This window comes from Aotus nancymaae, unplaced genomic scaffold (genome assembly GCF_030222135.1).
Source record: "Aotus nancymaae isolate 86718 unplaced genomic scaffold, 86718_ANA_hifiasm-v0.15.2.pri h1tg000003l, whole genome shotgun sequence".
NCBI lineage: Eukaryota > Metazoa > Chordata > Mammalia > Primates > Aotidae > Aotus > Aotus nancymaae.
The window spans coordinates 9,239,543-9,252,836 of NW_026988414.1; the positions used below are offsets into that span (position 1 = coordinate 9,239,543).

Here is a 13,294-nt window from a genome sequence, read left to right on the forward strand (position 1 = left end):
CTGGTTTGTAGACCAAGCAGTATACTAGAGGACTAGGGAATTAAAACTAAAAGAGGTTAAGTAAATTACCTAAAGTCACTAAGTGGCAGGTGTGGGAGCTTTGAAAGTTTTTTTTTAATGGTGAAATACTGGTCTACACTGGTAATGTACATGAGATGCATGAACTAGGTATTTCAAAGGAAAAGGGATAAAGATGCCGAGGAAGAGGGGATAAGTTGGGAATTATTTTATGACTTAAGATATTTATCATCTTAAATTAGTTTGCAATTTAAGAAACTTATAATAATGACTTCTAATTTTATGAAGAAGACAAACTAATTAAAACAAATGGTTGACACTCTCCTGTCTGCTATTTGGAATATAAATACTTTTGAGCATAGAAGCTGTAATTTATTTTGTTTCCCTACAGATTAGGTACTGGCAGATAGCAGGTGCTTAACATGTAATTGCTCAGACAATCCCTAAACTCCTAGAGATAGCAAAATGTGCATATTCTATTCTGTCCTTTTTGCTAGCTTTCTCAAGGCCTGTTTCATGTCCTTGTTCCTAAGGCTATAGATAAAAGGGTTCAGTGTGGGAGTAACTACTGTATAGATGACAGCGACCACACGATCCTTTGTCACTGAGTAGGTAGATGAGGGACGAATGTACACGGATATTATGGTTCCATAGAATAGTGCCACAACAGTGAGGTGGGATCCACAGGTGGAGAAGGCCTTGAACCTGGCTCCTGCTGAGGGGACTCTCAGAACAGCTCGGGTGATGTAGACGTAAGAGACAATAATGAAAATAAAGGGACCCATGACCACAAAAGAGCTCTCTGTAAAGGCCGTGAGCTCATTGACAGAGGTGTCAGAGCAAGAGAGTGTCAGCAGTGGCTGGACATCACAGAAGAAGTGGTGGATGACGCTGGGCCCACAGAAGGACAGGCGAGCCATGAGAACAGTGTGGGTGAGCGAGTGGAGGTGGGACACCACCCAGGATGCCGTGACTAGCAGGAGACAGCGCCTGGGGCTCATGGCTGTGGTGTAATGCAGTGGGTTGCAGATGGCCATGTAGCGGTCAATGGCCATGACAGCCAGGAGGAAGCTGTCTGTGATCCCAAAGGCCACAAAGAAATACATCTGGGTGAGGCACTGGGCAAAGAGGATGGTCTTTGTCTGAGTCAGCATGTTTACTAACATTCGTGGCACGATGACAGTGGTAAAGCAGATGTCCACCAGCGACAGGTTAGAGAGGAAGAAATACATGGGAGTATGGAGGCGAGCATCCCCGCAGATGGCTGCCATGATGACTGAGTTGCCAACCACATTGACCAGGTACATGGCCAGGAAGCAGGCAAAAAGCCACACCTGTTGTTTTGAGTCTGTGGTCAGTCCCAGAAGGAGGAATTCAGTCACGTGAGTTTGGTTTCTCCTTGGCGTTGCTGCCCTATAAGTAAAAAATATGAAGGAATGTTAGGTGTGTGTCCTGGCTTGGAGTCTTCCATTTGGTATAGGATAGTTCAGCTTGCACCCTGCATGAGGGGGCCCCATATATAGTCTATAATATAACATCATAGATTTGATGTTGACACATCTTGATTTCAACTCCAACTTTAAACTGACAAATTTTGTGAACTTGAAAAAGGCATTTCATCTCTTTTTTTCATCCAAAAGACAAAAATTATGACAGCTATATTCTTAGATTATTCTGAATATAAGTGGTAAAGATTATAGCAAAGATATTCAGAAAATCATCATTTTACTCTATTTTCAAAGGTATGGTAACTATGACACACCTTTTTTTCTTTTTTGAGACAGAGTCTTGCTCTGTTTCCCAGGCTGGAGTGTAGTGGCATGATTGTAGCTCACTGCAGCCTCCGCCTCCTGGGTTCAAGCGATTCTCCCACCTAAGCCTCCTGAGTAGCTGGGAATACAGGCATGTGCCACCATGCCCGGCTAAGTTTTGTGTTTTTACTGGGGCTGGGTTTTGCCATGTTGGTTAGGCTGGTGTTGAACTTCTGGCCTCAAGTGATCTGCCCACTTTGGCCTCCCCAAGTGCTGGGACTGCGGGTGTTAGCCACCATGCCTGGCCTCTGTGACACATCTTTTTGCTCTGTCTGGCCTCAGTTGCTCTTCTTCTGTGGAGTATCAACCTCCACCTGATGCTTCTGGTTACAGTTTTTCTTTTTTTTCTCCTCTGTGTAACATAAAGTGGGTTATCCTACGTTTTGCCTATAAATCAAAAATCACACAGACATCGTAGAGATCATATTATTGGATTGAATCCATCTTGGAAAAAACATACTTTTAGAATACATTTGGGAGTTTAATCATGGGAAGAGATGTCTAGGAGTGGCTGGCACTTGAAAAATTGACACGTCCGTTAGAATGTAGAACTGGTTAGGGTGGATGGGAGGTTGAAGTACTGTATCTGACAGAGGGAGCCTATTTACCCAACATTGATTTTGATGTTTCAGACAGGTAAGTGGAATCAAAGAAGACATCGAGGAACTAAGAGGTGGGTGACCTCATAGGCAAGAAGTGTCCAAAGAGTGTAATGTGGAAAATGGAAATGTGAGACTATATAGCATTATGGCAAAAAACACTGCAATGTATGAATAGGAAAGTGCTGTGGTTCAGGAGCTGGTCCCTATTCCCCACAAAAGGCTAAAGCTGGGGAGAATAAGCCAAGTTTCCAGTCTGGCAGGATTTCAGGCCCTAGTCATTTACTTACTAGGGTGGGGACTCAGTTGAAATGAAATGAGACCAGAAAATCACCATGACATTGATTTTGTATCCTGCAACTTTATTAAGGTGGTTTATTAGGTCTAAAATTCTTTTGGAGGAATCTTTAGGGTTTTCTAGGCATGAGATTATGTCATTAGCGAACAGAGATAATTTGCCTTCCTCTTTTTATATCTGGATGCCTTTTATTTATCTTGCCCAATTGCTCTGGCTAGGACTTCCAATACTATGTTGAATTGAAGTGGCAAGAGTTAACGCTATTCCTATCAAATTACCAACATCATTTTTTAAGCAGAATTAGAAAAAACTATTCTAAAGTTTGTGTGACATCAAAAAGAGCCTAAATAGCCAATGCAATCCTAAGGTAAAAGAACAAAGCCAGAGGCATCACACTACCAGACTTCAAACTATACTACAAGGCTTCAGTAGGCAAAATAGCATGATACTAGTACAAAAATAGACAGATAGATCAATGGAACAGAATAGAGGACACAAAAATAAAGCTGCACGCCTGCCACCTTAGAAAACTTACAAAGCAATGGGAAAAAGACACCCTGTTCAATAAATGGTGCTGGGAGAATTGGGAGCCATATGCAGAAGAATGAAATTTGATTCCTACATTTCACCATATACAAAAATTGGCTCAGGATGAATTAAAGATTTAAATGTAAGCCCTCAGACTATAAGAATCCTATAAGAAAACCTAGGAAATACCCTTCATGACATTAGCTTTGGCAAAGAATTTCTGGCTAAGTCCCCAAAAGCAATTGCAACAAAAACAAAAGTTGACAAGTGGGACATAATTAAGGCGCTTCTGCAAAGCAAAAGAAACTGGCAACAGAGTAAACAGACAACGTACAGAATGGGAGAAAATGTTTGTAAACTATGGATTGAATAAAAGTCTAGTATCCAGAATGTATAAGGAACTTAAACAAATTAAGAAGCAAAAAGCAAATAATCCTATTAAAAAATAGCCGAAAGAGATGAACAGATAATTCTCAAAGAAAGACATACAAGTGGCCAACAAGTGTGAAAAAATGTTCATCATCACTAGTCATCAGGGAAATGCAAATCACAACCACAATGAGATACCATCTCACACCAGTCAGAATGGCTATTATTAAAAAGTCAAATAATAACAGATGATGATAAGACTGTGGAGAAAAGGGAATACTTATACACTGTTGGTAGGAATGTAAGTTAGTTTAGCCACTGTGGAAACTTTAAGTTTCTCAGAGAGTTTAAAATGGAGCTACCATTTGATCCAGAAATGTCATTATTGGGAATATACCCAGAAGAAAATAAATCATTCTACCAAAAAGACACATGCACATATATGTTCATTGTAATGCTATTCACAATAGCAAAGACATGGAGCCAACCTAGGTGCCCATCAATGGTGAACTGGATAAAGAAAATGTGGTACACATACACAATGGAATACTATGCAACCATAAAAAAGAGCGAAATCCATGTCCTTTGCAGCAATATAAATGCAGCTAAAGGCCATAATCCTAAAGGAATTAATGTGGGAACAGAAAACCAAGTGCTGCATATTTTCACTTATGGTGGGAGCTAACAATTGGGTAGTCATGAACATAAAGAGAGGAACAATCTTGATACTCTGGACTACTGGGGGTTGGGGGAGGCATCAGTTGAAAAATTACTTATTGAATACTATGCTCACTACCTGGTTGATGAGATCCATACCCCGAATCTCAGTACCACACAATATGCCCATGTAACAAACCTGCACTTGTACTCCCTGTGTCTGAAAGCTGAAATTATATTAACAATATCATGTACAAAATAAAATTGATGACATCATAATTATGCATAAAACAGACATATGAAAGATGTGGAGGTGATATTTGCAATGTTTAGCAGATGAGTTCCTAATATCCATTTTCTGCAGTGATCATTTTCACATCAGAAAAAAAATGTAAGAACCCCAATAAAAAATGTACAAGAAAGCCAAAAGGCTAACAAACATACAAAGACATGCTGAAATTCATTCGTGATCAGATAATTGAAAAAAAACCACAATATTTCACTTGACATTTGTTAGCTTGGCAAATATGAGAAAGAAGAATGAGGACAAATGTTGGCAAGGATGTGGGGATATAGGGACCCTGGGGCACTGCCAGTGGGAATGGAGACTGGTGCAATACTCTAAAAAGAAAACTGGCATGATTTAGTGAGTTAATGTATATTCTATGACTGAATCACCCTGCTCCTAGATGTGTATCACAGACAGAGTCTCATACAGGCATATAAAAGCTCATGGATGGCTGGGCGTGATGGCTCATGCCTGTAATCCCAGCACTTTGGGAGGCTGAGGCGGGTGGATCACGAGGTCATGAGATCGAGACCATCCTGGTCAACGTGGTGAAACCCCGTCTCTACTAAAAATACAGAAATTAGCTGGGTGTGGTGGCGCGTGCCTGTAATCCCAGCTACTCAGGAGGCTGAGGCAGGAGAATTGCCTGAACCCAGGAGGCGGAGGTTGCGGTGAGCCGAGATCGCGCCATTGCACTCCAGCCTGGGTAACAAGAGAGAAACTCCGTCTCAAAAGAAAAAAAAAAATGCTCATGGATGAGGATGCTTTTGCACTGTCATCTGCAGTGGTGAGGAGTTTCAGGCAATCTGGAGGTTCGTGACTGAGCTGGTAAATGTGATAGAGGCACCCTGTGGAGCTGCCTAGAAACAATTAGCTAGAATTACCCCTAGTAATAAGTGAGCTCTATAATACAAGGTGATTTACGTAAATTAAAAATGCGGCAAAACAACAAATATATACAGAATTAAACAGTAAACATGTTAGAATGGGGAAGAGTAATAGAGGCAGAGGGTGAGTACACAGGCTCATGAGTGAGTGAGGAAGCAAACAAAAGTGTTGGCAATATGCCATCGGTCAGGGCATGTGGTTAATTCAACCCTCTGCATGTGAAGTCTATGAATAAGAAAAATTTAAAGTTTTTTTTTTTTTGAGATGGAATCTCATTCTGTCACCCAGGCTGGAGTGCAGTGGCACAGTCTCGGCTTACTACAGCCTCCGCATCCTGGGTTCAAGTGATTCTCTTGCCTCACCCTCCCTGGTGGCTGAAATCACAGGCACGCACCACCATGCCTGGCCAATTTTTTGTATTTTTAGTAGAGACAGGGTTTCACCATGTTGGCCAGGTTGGTCTCGAACTCCTGACCTCAAGTGATCCACCTGCCTCAGCCTCCCAAAGTGCTGGGATTACAGGTATGAGCTACCATGCCCGGCCTTATGTACGTGTTTTAAATATTCAATAACAGTATACGATGTAGTGTGAAGGTGTAGTTGAAAATAACATACTCACTTTATGTTGGGAAACACTGAGGCTCAGGAAGGGTATAATTTACCCAATACCACAGACTGAGTTATCAGTGGAAGTGGAACTGCATCCCAGCCTTACCAGGAGTTTTCTCTCCTTACCATGTGTTTGCTCATTTCTCCTTTCTCATGTGTTGCTCATGGTCCATGCTGCTCTGAAGATTTTCAGAGGTTAGGGTGAGGCCATAAAATCTGGAGCTTTCCTCAGCAGGAAAGTGGCTTTGGGGACAACCAGGAGCCAGGCTGGGCCAACAGAAGCTGGGTTCTTCTTTTCAGCATCAGGGACAAAGTGCTGAACCCCTCCCAAAGTGCTGTCCCTCCCAAAGTGCTGAACCCCTCTCCTTGGAATCTTTCCCATGTTATGTAAATAAAGGAGAACCTTGGGAATGTGGAGACTGTGGCATTGGAAGTTTAGGCAGCATTCCTAACGTGTAGTAAGTATGACCTAGTTTGTTGTCTCAGCTATGCTGAGGCTCAGAAGACGATGGCAAGCAAAATGCTTTCTAACTTCTAACACTCCAGAGTTGTACGTCTTGGGTATAGTGATGAGATTGAAGATAGTAGCTACTTACTCAGAAAAGGGATGGTGCCCTCCAGGGTGGTCATTCAAGAGTCCAGGCATCTTCTCTTCTGCTTCACTGGCCTTGGTGATTAGGGGAGTTAATGAGGCTGGGGAGACAGGCAGAGTTCTCACATCAGGCAAGGAAGGAAAGGATGTGGCTTGTGTGGGAGGGGGCAGGATTTACTACACCCCGGGGGTTTTGTATGTGGTTGTCATCTCAGCCACTTCTCTCTCTTCTTTTAGAATAGTCATCTTTCGATGTAGCCCCAGACATCAGGGAAATGACGCATCTTCCATCTCCATCTACCATCACCGGCCCCTTCAAGTTTCACTGAATGTTGAGGAAGGGGTGGGAACCTGGAAGAGGGTGTTTGCTCTTTGTGTAACTTTGCCCCAGGGACACAGGCAGTTTTTCCATTCACCACCTCCAGGGAGCTAGTTAAACAGGCAGCTTGGGAGAAGAGTAGAGATGGTGGAGCCTCAGTATTCTAGGGTGAGAAGTCTCTTTGATGCTCAGAGAATTAGTGGCTTGTTATTACTGTGATTTTGAGAGATTGGAGGTAGGCAAATTGAGAAGACGTGGGCCTGGAGCTGTCCTTGAGACGTTGGGGGAAGGTATGTGGTGCTATGGACAGGGAGCTGGAAGTGAAGATGCCTGGGTTCTGGTCAGCCAATGGATAGCTGTGGTTTTGAGCAAACTCAGCCTATCTGAATTTTAGGTTTCTCATCTATTAACATGGGTCTAGTAGTATCAGTATGCCAGAGGGGGTTGCCTGGAGAATTAAATAAGCCCAAGAATGAAAATATGTTCACATAATAACCATTTAGTGAATGCTCATGTGATACTTTATATGCAGCTCTCAAGTGAAGTGGCCTTTTTATAGATGAAGGAATGGAGGCCTAGTCTTATTAAATAACTTGCTCAAAGTTGCATTGCTGTGGCTGGAGCTATGGAAGTGCTAGAGCGAGGCTCGGATCCAGACTTGTCTTGCTTCCAAATTCCATACTTATTCTGTTTTGTTGTGTAAAGACTGCACTGGAGAGTGTCTTTGATGTCTCCTTTCATTTTCCCTTCCAAGGTACTAGCCCATCTTTAGATGTTCTACAAACTTAGCTACCCTGTTCCCCTTCCCTATTCTGGTAATGCTGACCAAGCTGTTTCTCCACTGAGTAGGGCCATGCCTTCTTAGTTCACTGATGCATCTCCTATTCTCTAGCCCAAGGTCTGGCTCATAGTGGATCTTCAAAAACCATCTGTTAAACTAATAAATAATGTACCAGGCTGAGAATGATGGTTTCCAGATTCATTCATGTTCCTGCAAAGGACATGAACTCGTCCTGTTTTATGGCTGCATAGTATTCCATGGTGTATATGTGCCACATTTTCTTTTCTTTTCAAAATATATATATATATTATTGCGTTTTAGCTTTTGGAGTACATGTGAAGAACATGTGGGATTGTTGCATAGGTACATACATGGCAATGTGGCTTGCTGCCTCCGTCCCCCCATCACCTATATCTGGCATTTCTCCCCATGTTATCCCTCCCCAACTCCCCACCCCCCGCTGTCCCTCGCCTGGTTTCCCCCAATAGACCTCAGTGTGTGATGCTCCCTTCCCTGTGTCCATGTGTTCTCATTGTTCAACACCTGCCTATGAGTGAAAACGTGGTGTCTGATTTTCTGTTCTTGTGTCAGTTTGCTGAGAATGATGGTTTCCAGGTTCATCCATGTCCGTACAAAGGACACGAACTCTTTTTTTTTTATGGCTGCATAGTATTCCATGGTGTATATGTGCCACATTTTCCTTGTCTAGTCTATCATTGATGGGCATTTGGGTTGATTCCAAGTCTTTGCTATTGTAAACAGTGCTGCAATGAACATTCATGTGCATGTGTTCTTACAGTAGAATGATTTATAATCCTTTGGATATATACCCAGTAATGGGATTACTGGGTCAAATGGAATTTCTATTTCTAGGTACTTGAGGAATCACCACACTGTCTTCCACAGGTTGAACTAATTTACACTCCCACCAACAGTGTAAAAGTGTTCCTCTTTCTCCACATCCTCTCCAGCATCTGTTGTCTCCAGATTTTTAATGATTGCCGTTCTAACTGGCATGAGATGGTATCTCAATGTAGTTTTGATTTGCATTTCTCTAATGACTAGTGACAATGAGCATTTTTTCATATGTTTGTTGACCTCTTATATGTCTTCTTTTGTAAAGTGTCTGTTCACAACCTTCACCCACTTTTGAATGGGCTTGTTTTTTTCTTGTAAATCTGTTTTAGTTCTTTGTAGATTCTGGATATTAGCCCTTTGTCAGATGGGTAGATTGCAAAATTTTTTTCCCATTCTGTTGGTTGCCGCCACATTTTCTTTATTCAGTCTATCATTGATGGGCATTTGGGTTGGTTCCAAGTCTTTACTATTGTAAACAGTGCTGCAATGAACATACGTGTGCATGTGTCTTTATAATAGAACCAACACCACATGTTCCCACTCATAAATGGGTGTTGAACAATGAGAATACATGGACACAGGGAGGGGAACATCACATTCTGGGCTCTGTTGGGGGTGGGGTGTTAGGGGAGCGGTAGTAGGGGGTGGGGAGTTTCGGGAGGGATAACATTCGGAGAAATACCTAATGTAGGTGACAGGGGAAGGGGGTGGAGGCAGCAAACCACCATGGCACATATACTCCTATGTAACAATCCTGAAAGATCTGCACATGTACCCCAGAATTTAAAGTATAATTAAAAAAAACAAAATTGACAAAAGAACAAAAAACAACAAAAAGAAAATTCGTATTGGTATTGTTATGAACAAATAAATAGCAGATGGTAAAATCTGAAAAAAAAATGTACCAGGCATAGAATGTCTTTAAATTTTTGTGAAGAACTCAAAAATTAATTCCAAACTGGAACAAGTTCTCGTTGCTGTGCTACCAAAAGAATAATTATATTTGTAAAGTGTTTTAAGACTTATGGTAAAGGAATAGATTATGCCCAGAAATAGCAGAGAAGTCTAAGGGGCTTCCTACCATATCTGATGTAATGAAGACATTGTTATCAATCAGAGTTTTAAAATGAGAAAACACAAAAATATGCTGAAAAACTTTTTGCTATTAATTATGTTGCTCCTTTGATTAAAACCCTCAGTTCATTCATGCATTCAACACTATGTTAGATGCCAGAAATCAATCAATCACAGCGAGTCCTTATTCTTACATCCAGTGGGGGAGAGAAACATGTAATCACCCAGTTATAACATAGAGTGACCAATTGTATAAAATAGGTGTATGTAGGAGCTTTGGCAAAACAGAAAAACGAACATTATGTTCATGCTTGGGTGCAGCTAGGGAGTTAAGAATAGGTTGAGAAAAACATTTAGAGTAGAAAGGATACTTGAGCTGATTCTTGAAAATGTAAGTAAAACATGGCCGGGGAGTCATGGGGGAAGAATATTTAAGACAGAGGAACTGTCTTGTGGGCAGGCATGCTGCGTTTGGGGATGTGTAAGTAGCCATATGTGACTCAAACTTACAGTGAATATGATGGCGTGACCAGAGATAAAGCTGAAGAGTTAGGCTTGCTGTATCTATTGAAAATAATCCGAACTCTGTAGTTCGCCAGTTATAGCTTCCTGTGATTTGATCCTGTTCCTATTCTCTAGCACCTATTAGTACTTCCTGAGGCCACAGACACCCCTGGCTTCTTGCCAATAAAAGTTTATTTCTTAAGCTCAGCACTTTGGGAGGCTGAGGCTAGAGGATTGTTTGAGCTCAGGAGTTTGAGACCAGCCTGGGCAACAAAATGAGACCCTGTCTCTACAATAAATAAATAAATAAATAAATAAATAAATAAAATAAAAGCTTATTTCTTGCTGACTCAAAGTCCAATGTGAAAAAGATTTCCATGTGGTCATTCAGGGTCTCAGAATCCCTCCTTCTTGTGGCTCTGCCCTCTCTGCTTCCTCAGAGAGACATCTCTCTTCAGTCTGTGGTTGGGTTAAGGTGAGATGATGGTGGATAGGACACTTGTACAGACCAGGCTCAAAAGCAATCTGCATGCTTTCCACCCACGTTCCTTAGGCTAGAACTCAGTTACATGGCCACACCTAGTTCCAAGAAAGGCTGGGGCATATGGGCTAGCTACGTTCCTAGGAGGAAAAGGCCAAGGGTTGTGAGTGTCATTTGAATAAATCCTGAACCTGGAGAGTGAGGAAGTGTGAATGAATATATGTGGGTTTCTGTCAGAGAATTATTGCAGACAGCAAAAATGGTAAATTTAAAAGCCCTGAGCTCCCTTTGATACTCACACATATCCACGATTGCTCAGCATCTGTCAACAGCCAACATAAGAAATCAACCTAAGTGTTCACTGACGGGATGAATGGTAAAGAAAATGTGGTATATACATAGTAGAATGCTCAGTCTTCAAAAAGAAGGAAGTTCTGTCATTTGCAACCATGTGGATGAACCTGGAGGCTACTACGCTAAGTCAAATAAGCCAGACACAGAAAGACAAACACCATGTGATCTCACATATATTATGGAATCAAAAAGTGCCAAACTCATAGAAGCAGACATGGTAGAATGGTGGTTCCGAGGGCCTGTGGAGTGGGGGTTGTGGGTGAAAGGGTACAAAGTTTCAGATAGACAGGAGGAATAAGGCCAGGCATGGTGGCTCAGGCCTGTATTCCCAGCACTTTGGAAGGCCAAGGCAGGTGGATCACCTGAGGTCAGGAGTTGAAGACTAGCCTGGTCAACATGGTGAAACCCTGTCTCTACTAATAATACAAAAATTAGCCAGGCATGGCGACACATGCCTGTAATCCCAGTTACTTGGGAGGCTGAGGCAGGAGAATTGCTTGAATCTAGGAGGCGGAGGTTGCAGTGAGCCGAGATTGCGCCACTGCACTCCAGCCTGGATGACAGAGCCAGACTCTGCCTCAAAAAATAAATAAATAAATAAATAAAAATAGGAGGAGTAAGTTTTGAGACCTGTGGGCCAGCAGGGTGACTATAGTCATTCAAAATGTATTGTATACTATTTCAAAATAAGACAATAGTGGTGGATGACATTGGGCCCACTGGAGAGGCAAGCCATGAGAACCATGTGGGTGAGCGAGTGACAGTGGGACAATGCCCAGGATGTTGCTACCAGCAGGAGACAGTGCCTGGGTCTCATGGCTGTGGTTTAATGGGGTGGATTACAGATGGCTACGTAGTGGCCAATGACCATGGTAGCCAGGAAGAAGCTCTCGGTGATCTCGCAGGCCACAAAAAATACATCTGGGTGAGGCACTGGGCAAAGGGGACCTTCTTGGTCCTGCTCAACATGTTTGTCAGCATCCTGGACACAATGTCATTTGTAAAGCAGATGTCCCCAAAGGACAGGTTGGAGAGGAAGAAGTACATGGGAGTATGGAGGTGGGCCTCTCCCCAGGTGGTTACAATGATGACTGAGTTGCCAGTGACATTGACAGGTACATGGCCAGGAAGCTGACAAAAAGCCACACCTGTTGTTTGGAATCAGTAGTCCCAGAAGGAGGAATTCAGTCATGTGGCTCTGGTTTCCTCTCGGCATTGCTGTCCTGCAAGTAAAAAATATGAAGGAGTGTTAGGTGTGTGTCCTGGCTTGGAGCCTTCAGTTGCTGTAACTCCTATGGGTAGCTGGCATAGTTGACAGGAGTATGGGTTTTAGCATCACGTGGATCTGACTTTCCATTTTGGCTGTCACTGATTTACAGTGTAAGCACAAAGTTCGCTTTCTAAACTTTCCTTTATCTATAGAGAGAAATTATGAAATTCCACTCCTAGACTGTTCTGTTTTGGCAAAAAGGATTTCTCTTTTTAATTTCCTAACTGTGGATATCAGAATAACTTGTTCCTGAAGACTATACATTCAACCAAAAAAGTTGGCACTAAGAATATCATCTCTTCCTCTTCTTTAAGGCTAAAAACTCTTAGATTTGCCCTTGTGAGGCTATTTCTAGATCTCATAGGTGTGCTTCATTCTTTTCTATTCTTTTTTCTTATGTCTTCTGTGACTGTGTATTTTCAAACAGAGATAATATTCTTAGTGCCAACCGTTTGGGGAAAGTTTGTGGAATGGGTTTGGGAATTTGAGTAACAATCAAGTCAGGAGTTCCATGGATCTGAAAAGTCTATGGTCCTTCAAGATGTGATGTATCGTGTGGGGCAGAGCCACTTTTAGGCAGAGGAAAGACATCTCTCTGGTTTAGTGAGGTCTTTCATTTGTTTTTCTTTTTTTCTTTCTTTTTTGAGACAGAGTCTCACTCTTTCGCCCAGGTTGGAATGAAGTGTCGCAATCTTGGCTCACTGCAACCTCTGCCCTGTGGGTTCAAGTGATTCTCCTGCCTCGGCCTCTCAAGTAGCTGGGATTACAGGCATCTACCACCACACCCCTCTAATTTTTGTATTTTTAGTAGAGACGGTTTTGCCATGTTGGACAGGCTGGTCTCAAACTCCTGACCTCAAGTGATCCACCTGCCTCAGCCTCCCAAAGTGCTGGGATTACAGGCAGGTGTGAGCCACCAAGCCCAGCAGAAGCCTTTAATTTCATGCAGGTACGTGGCATTAGGAATGTCACAACAGGAGTCATGTGTGCATGTC

General features: G+C 42.4%; 1 protein-coding gene across 1 annotated transcript; it reads right to left on the reverse strand.

Moving 5' to 3' along the window:
- Nucleotides 1-494: 494 nt before the first annotated feature.
- On the reverse strand, nt 495-12,246 carry LOC105721051 (olfactory receptor 1L4-like). Its single transcript, XM_021674115.2, has 2 exons — nt 12,178-12,246; nt 495-1,431 (listed from the first exon to the last, which is right to left on the reverse strand). The coding sequence occupies exons 1-2, from the start codon at nt 12,243-12,245 to the stop codon at nt 495-497; spliced, it is 1,005 nt and encodes a 334-aa protein (XP_021529790.2). The 5' UTR covers nt 12,246.
- Between the last annotated feature and the right edge of the window lie 1,048 nt (nt 12,247-13,294).

Coding starts and splice junctions, on each gene's coding strand:
- LOC105721051 (XM_021674115.2), bottom strand. CDS start 12,245: ATGCCGAGAGGAAACCAGAGCCACATGACTGAATTCCTCCTTCTGGGA. Junction 1,432..12,177: donor CTACTGATTCCAAACAACAG/GTGTGGCTTTTT, acceptor TTTTACTTATAG/GGCAGCAACGCCAAGGAGAA.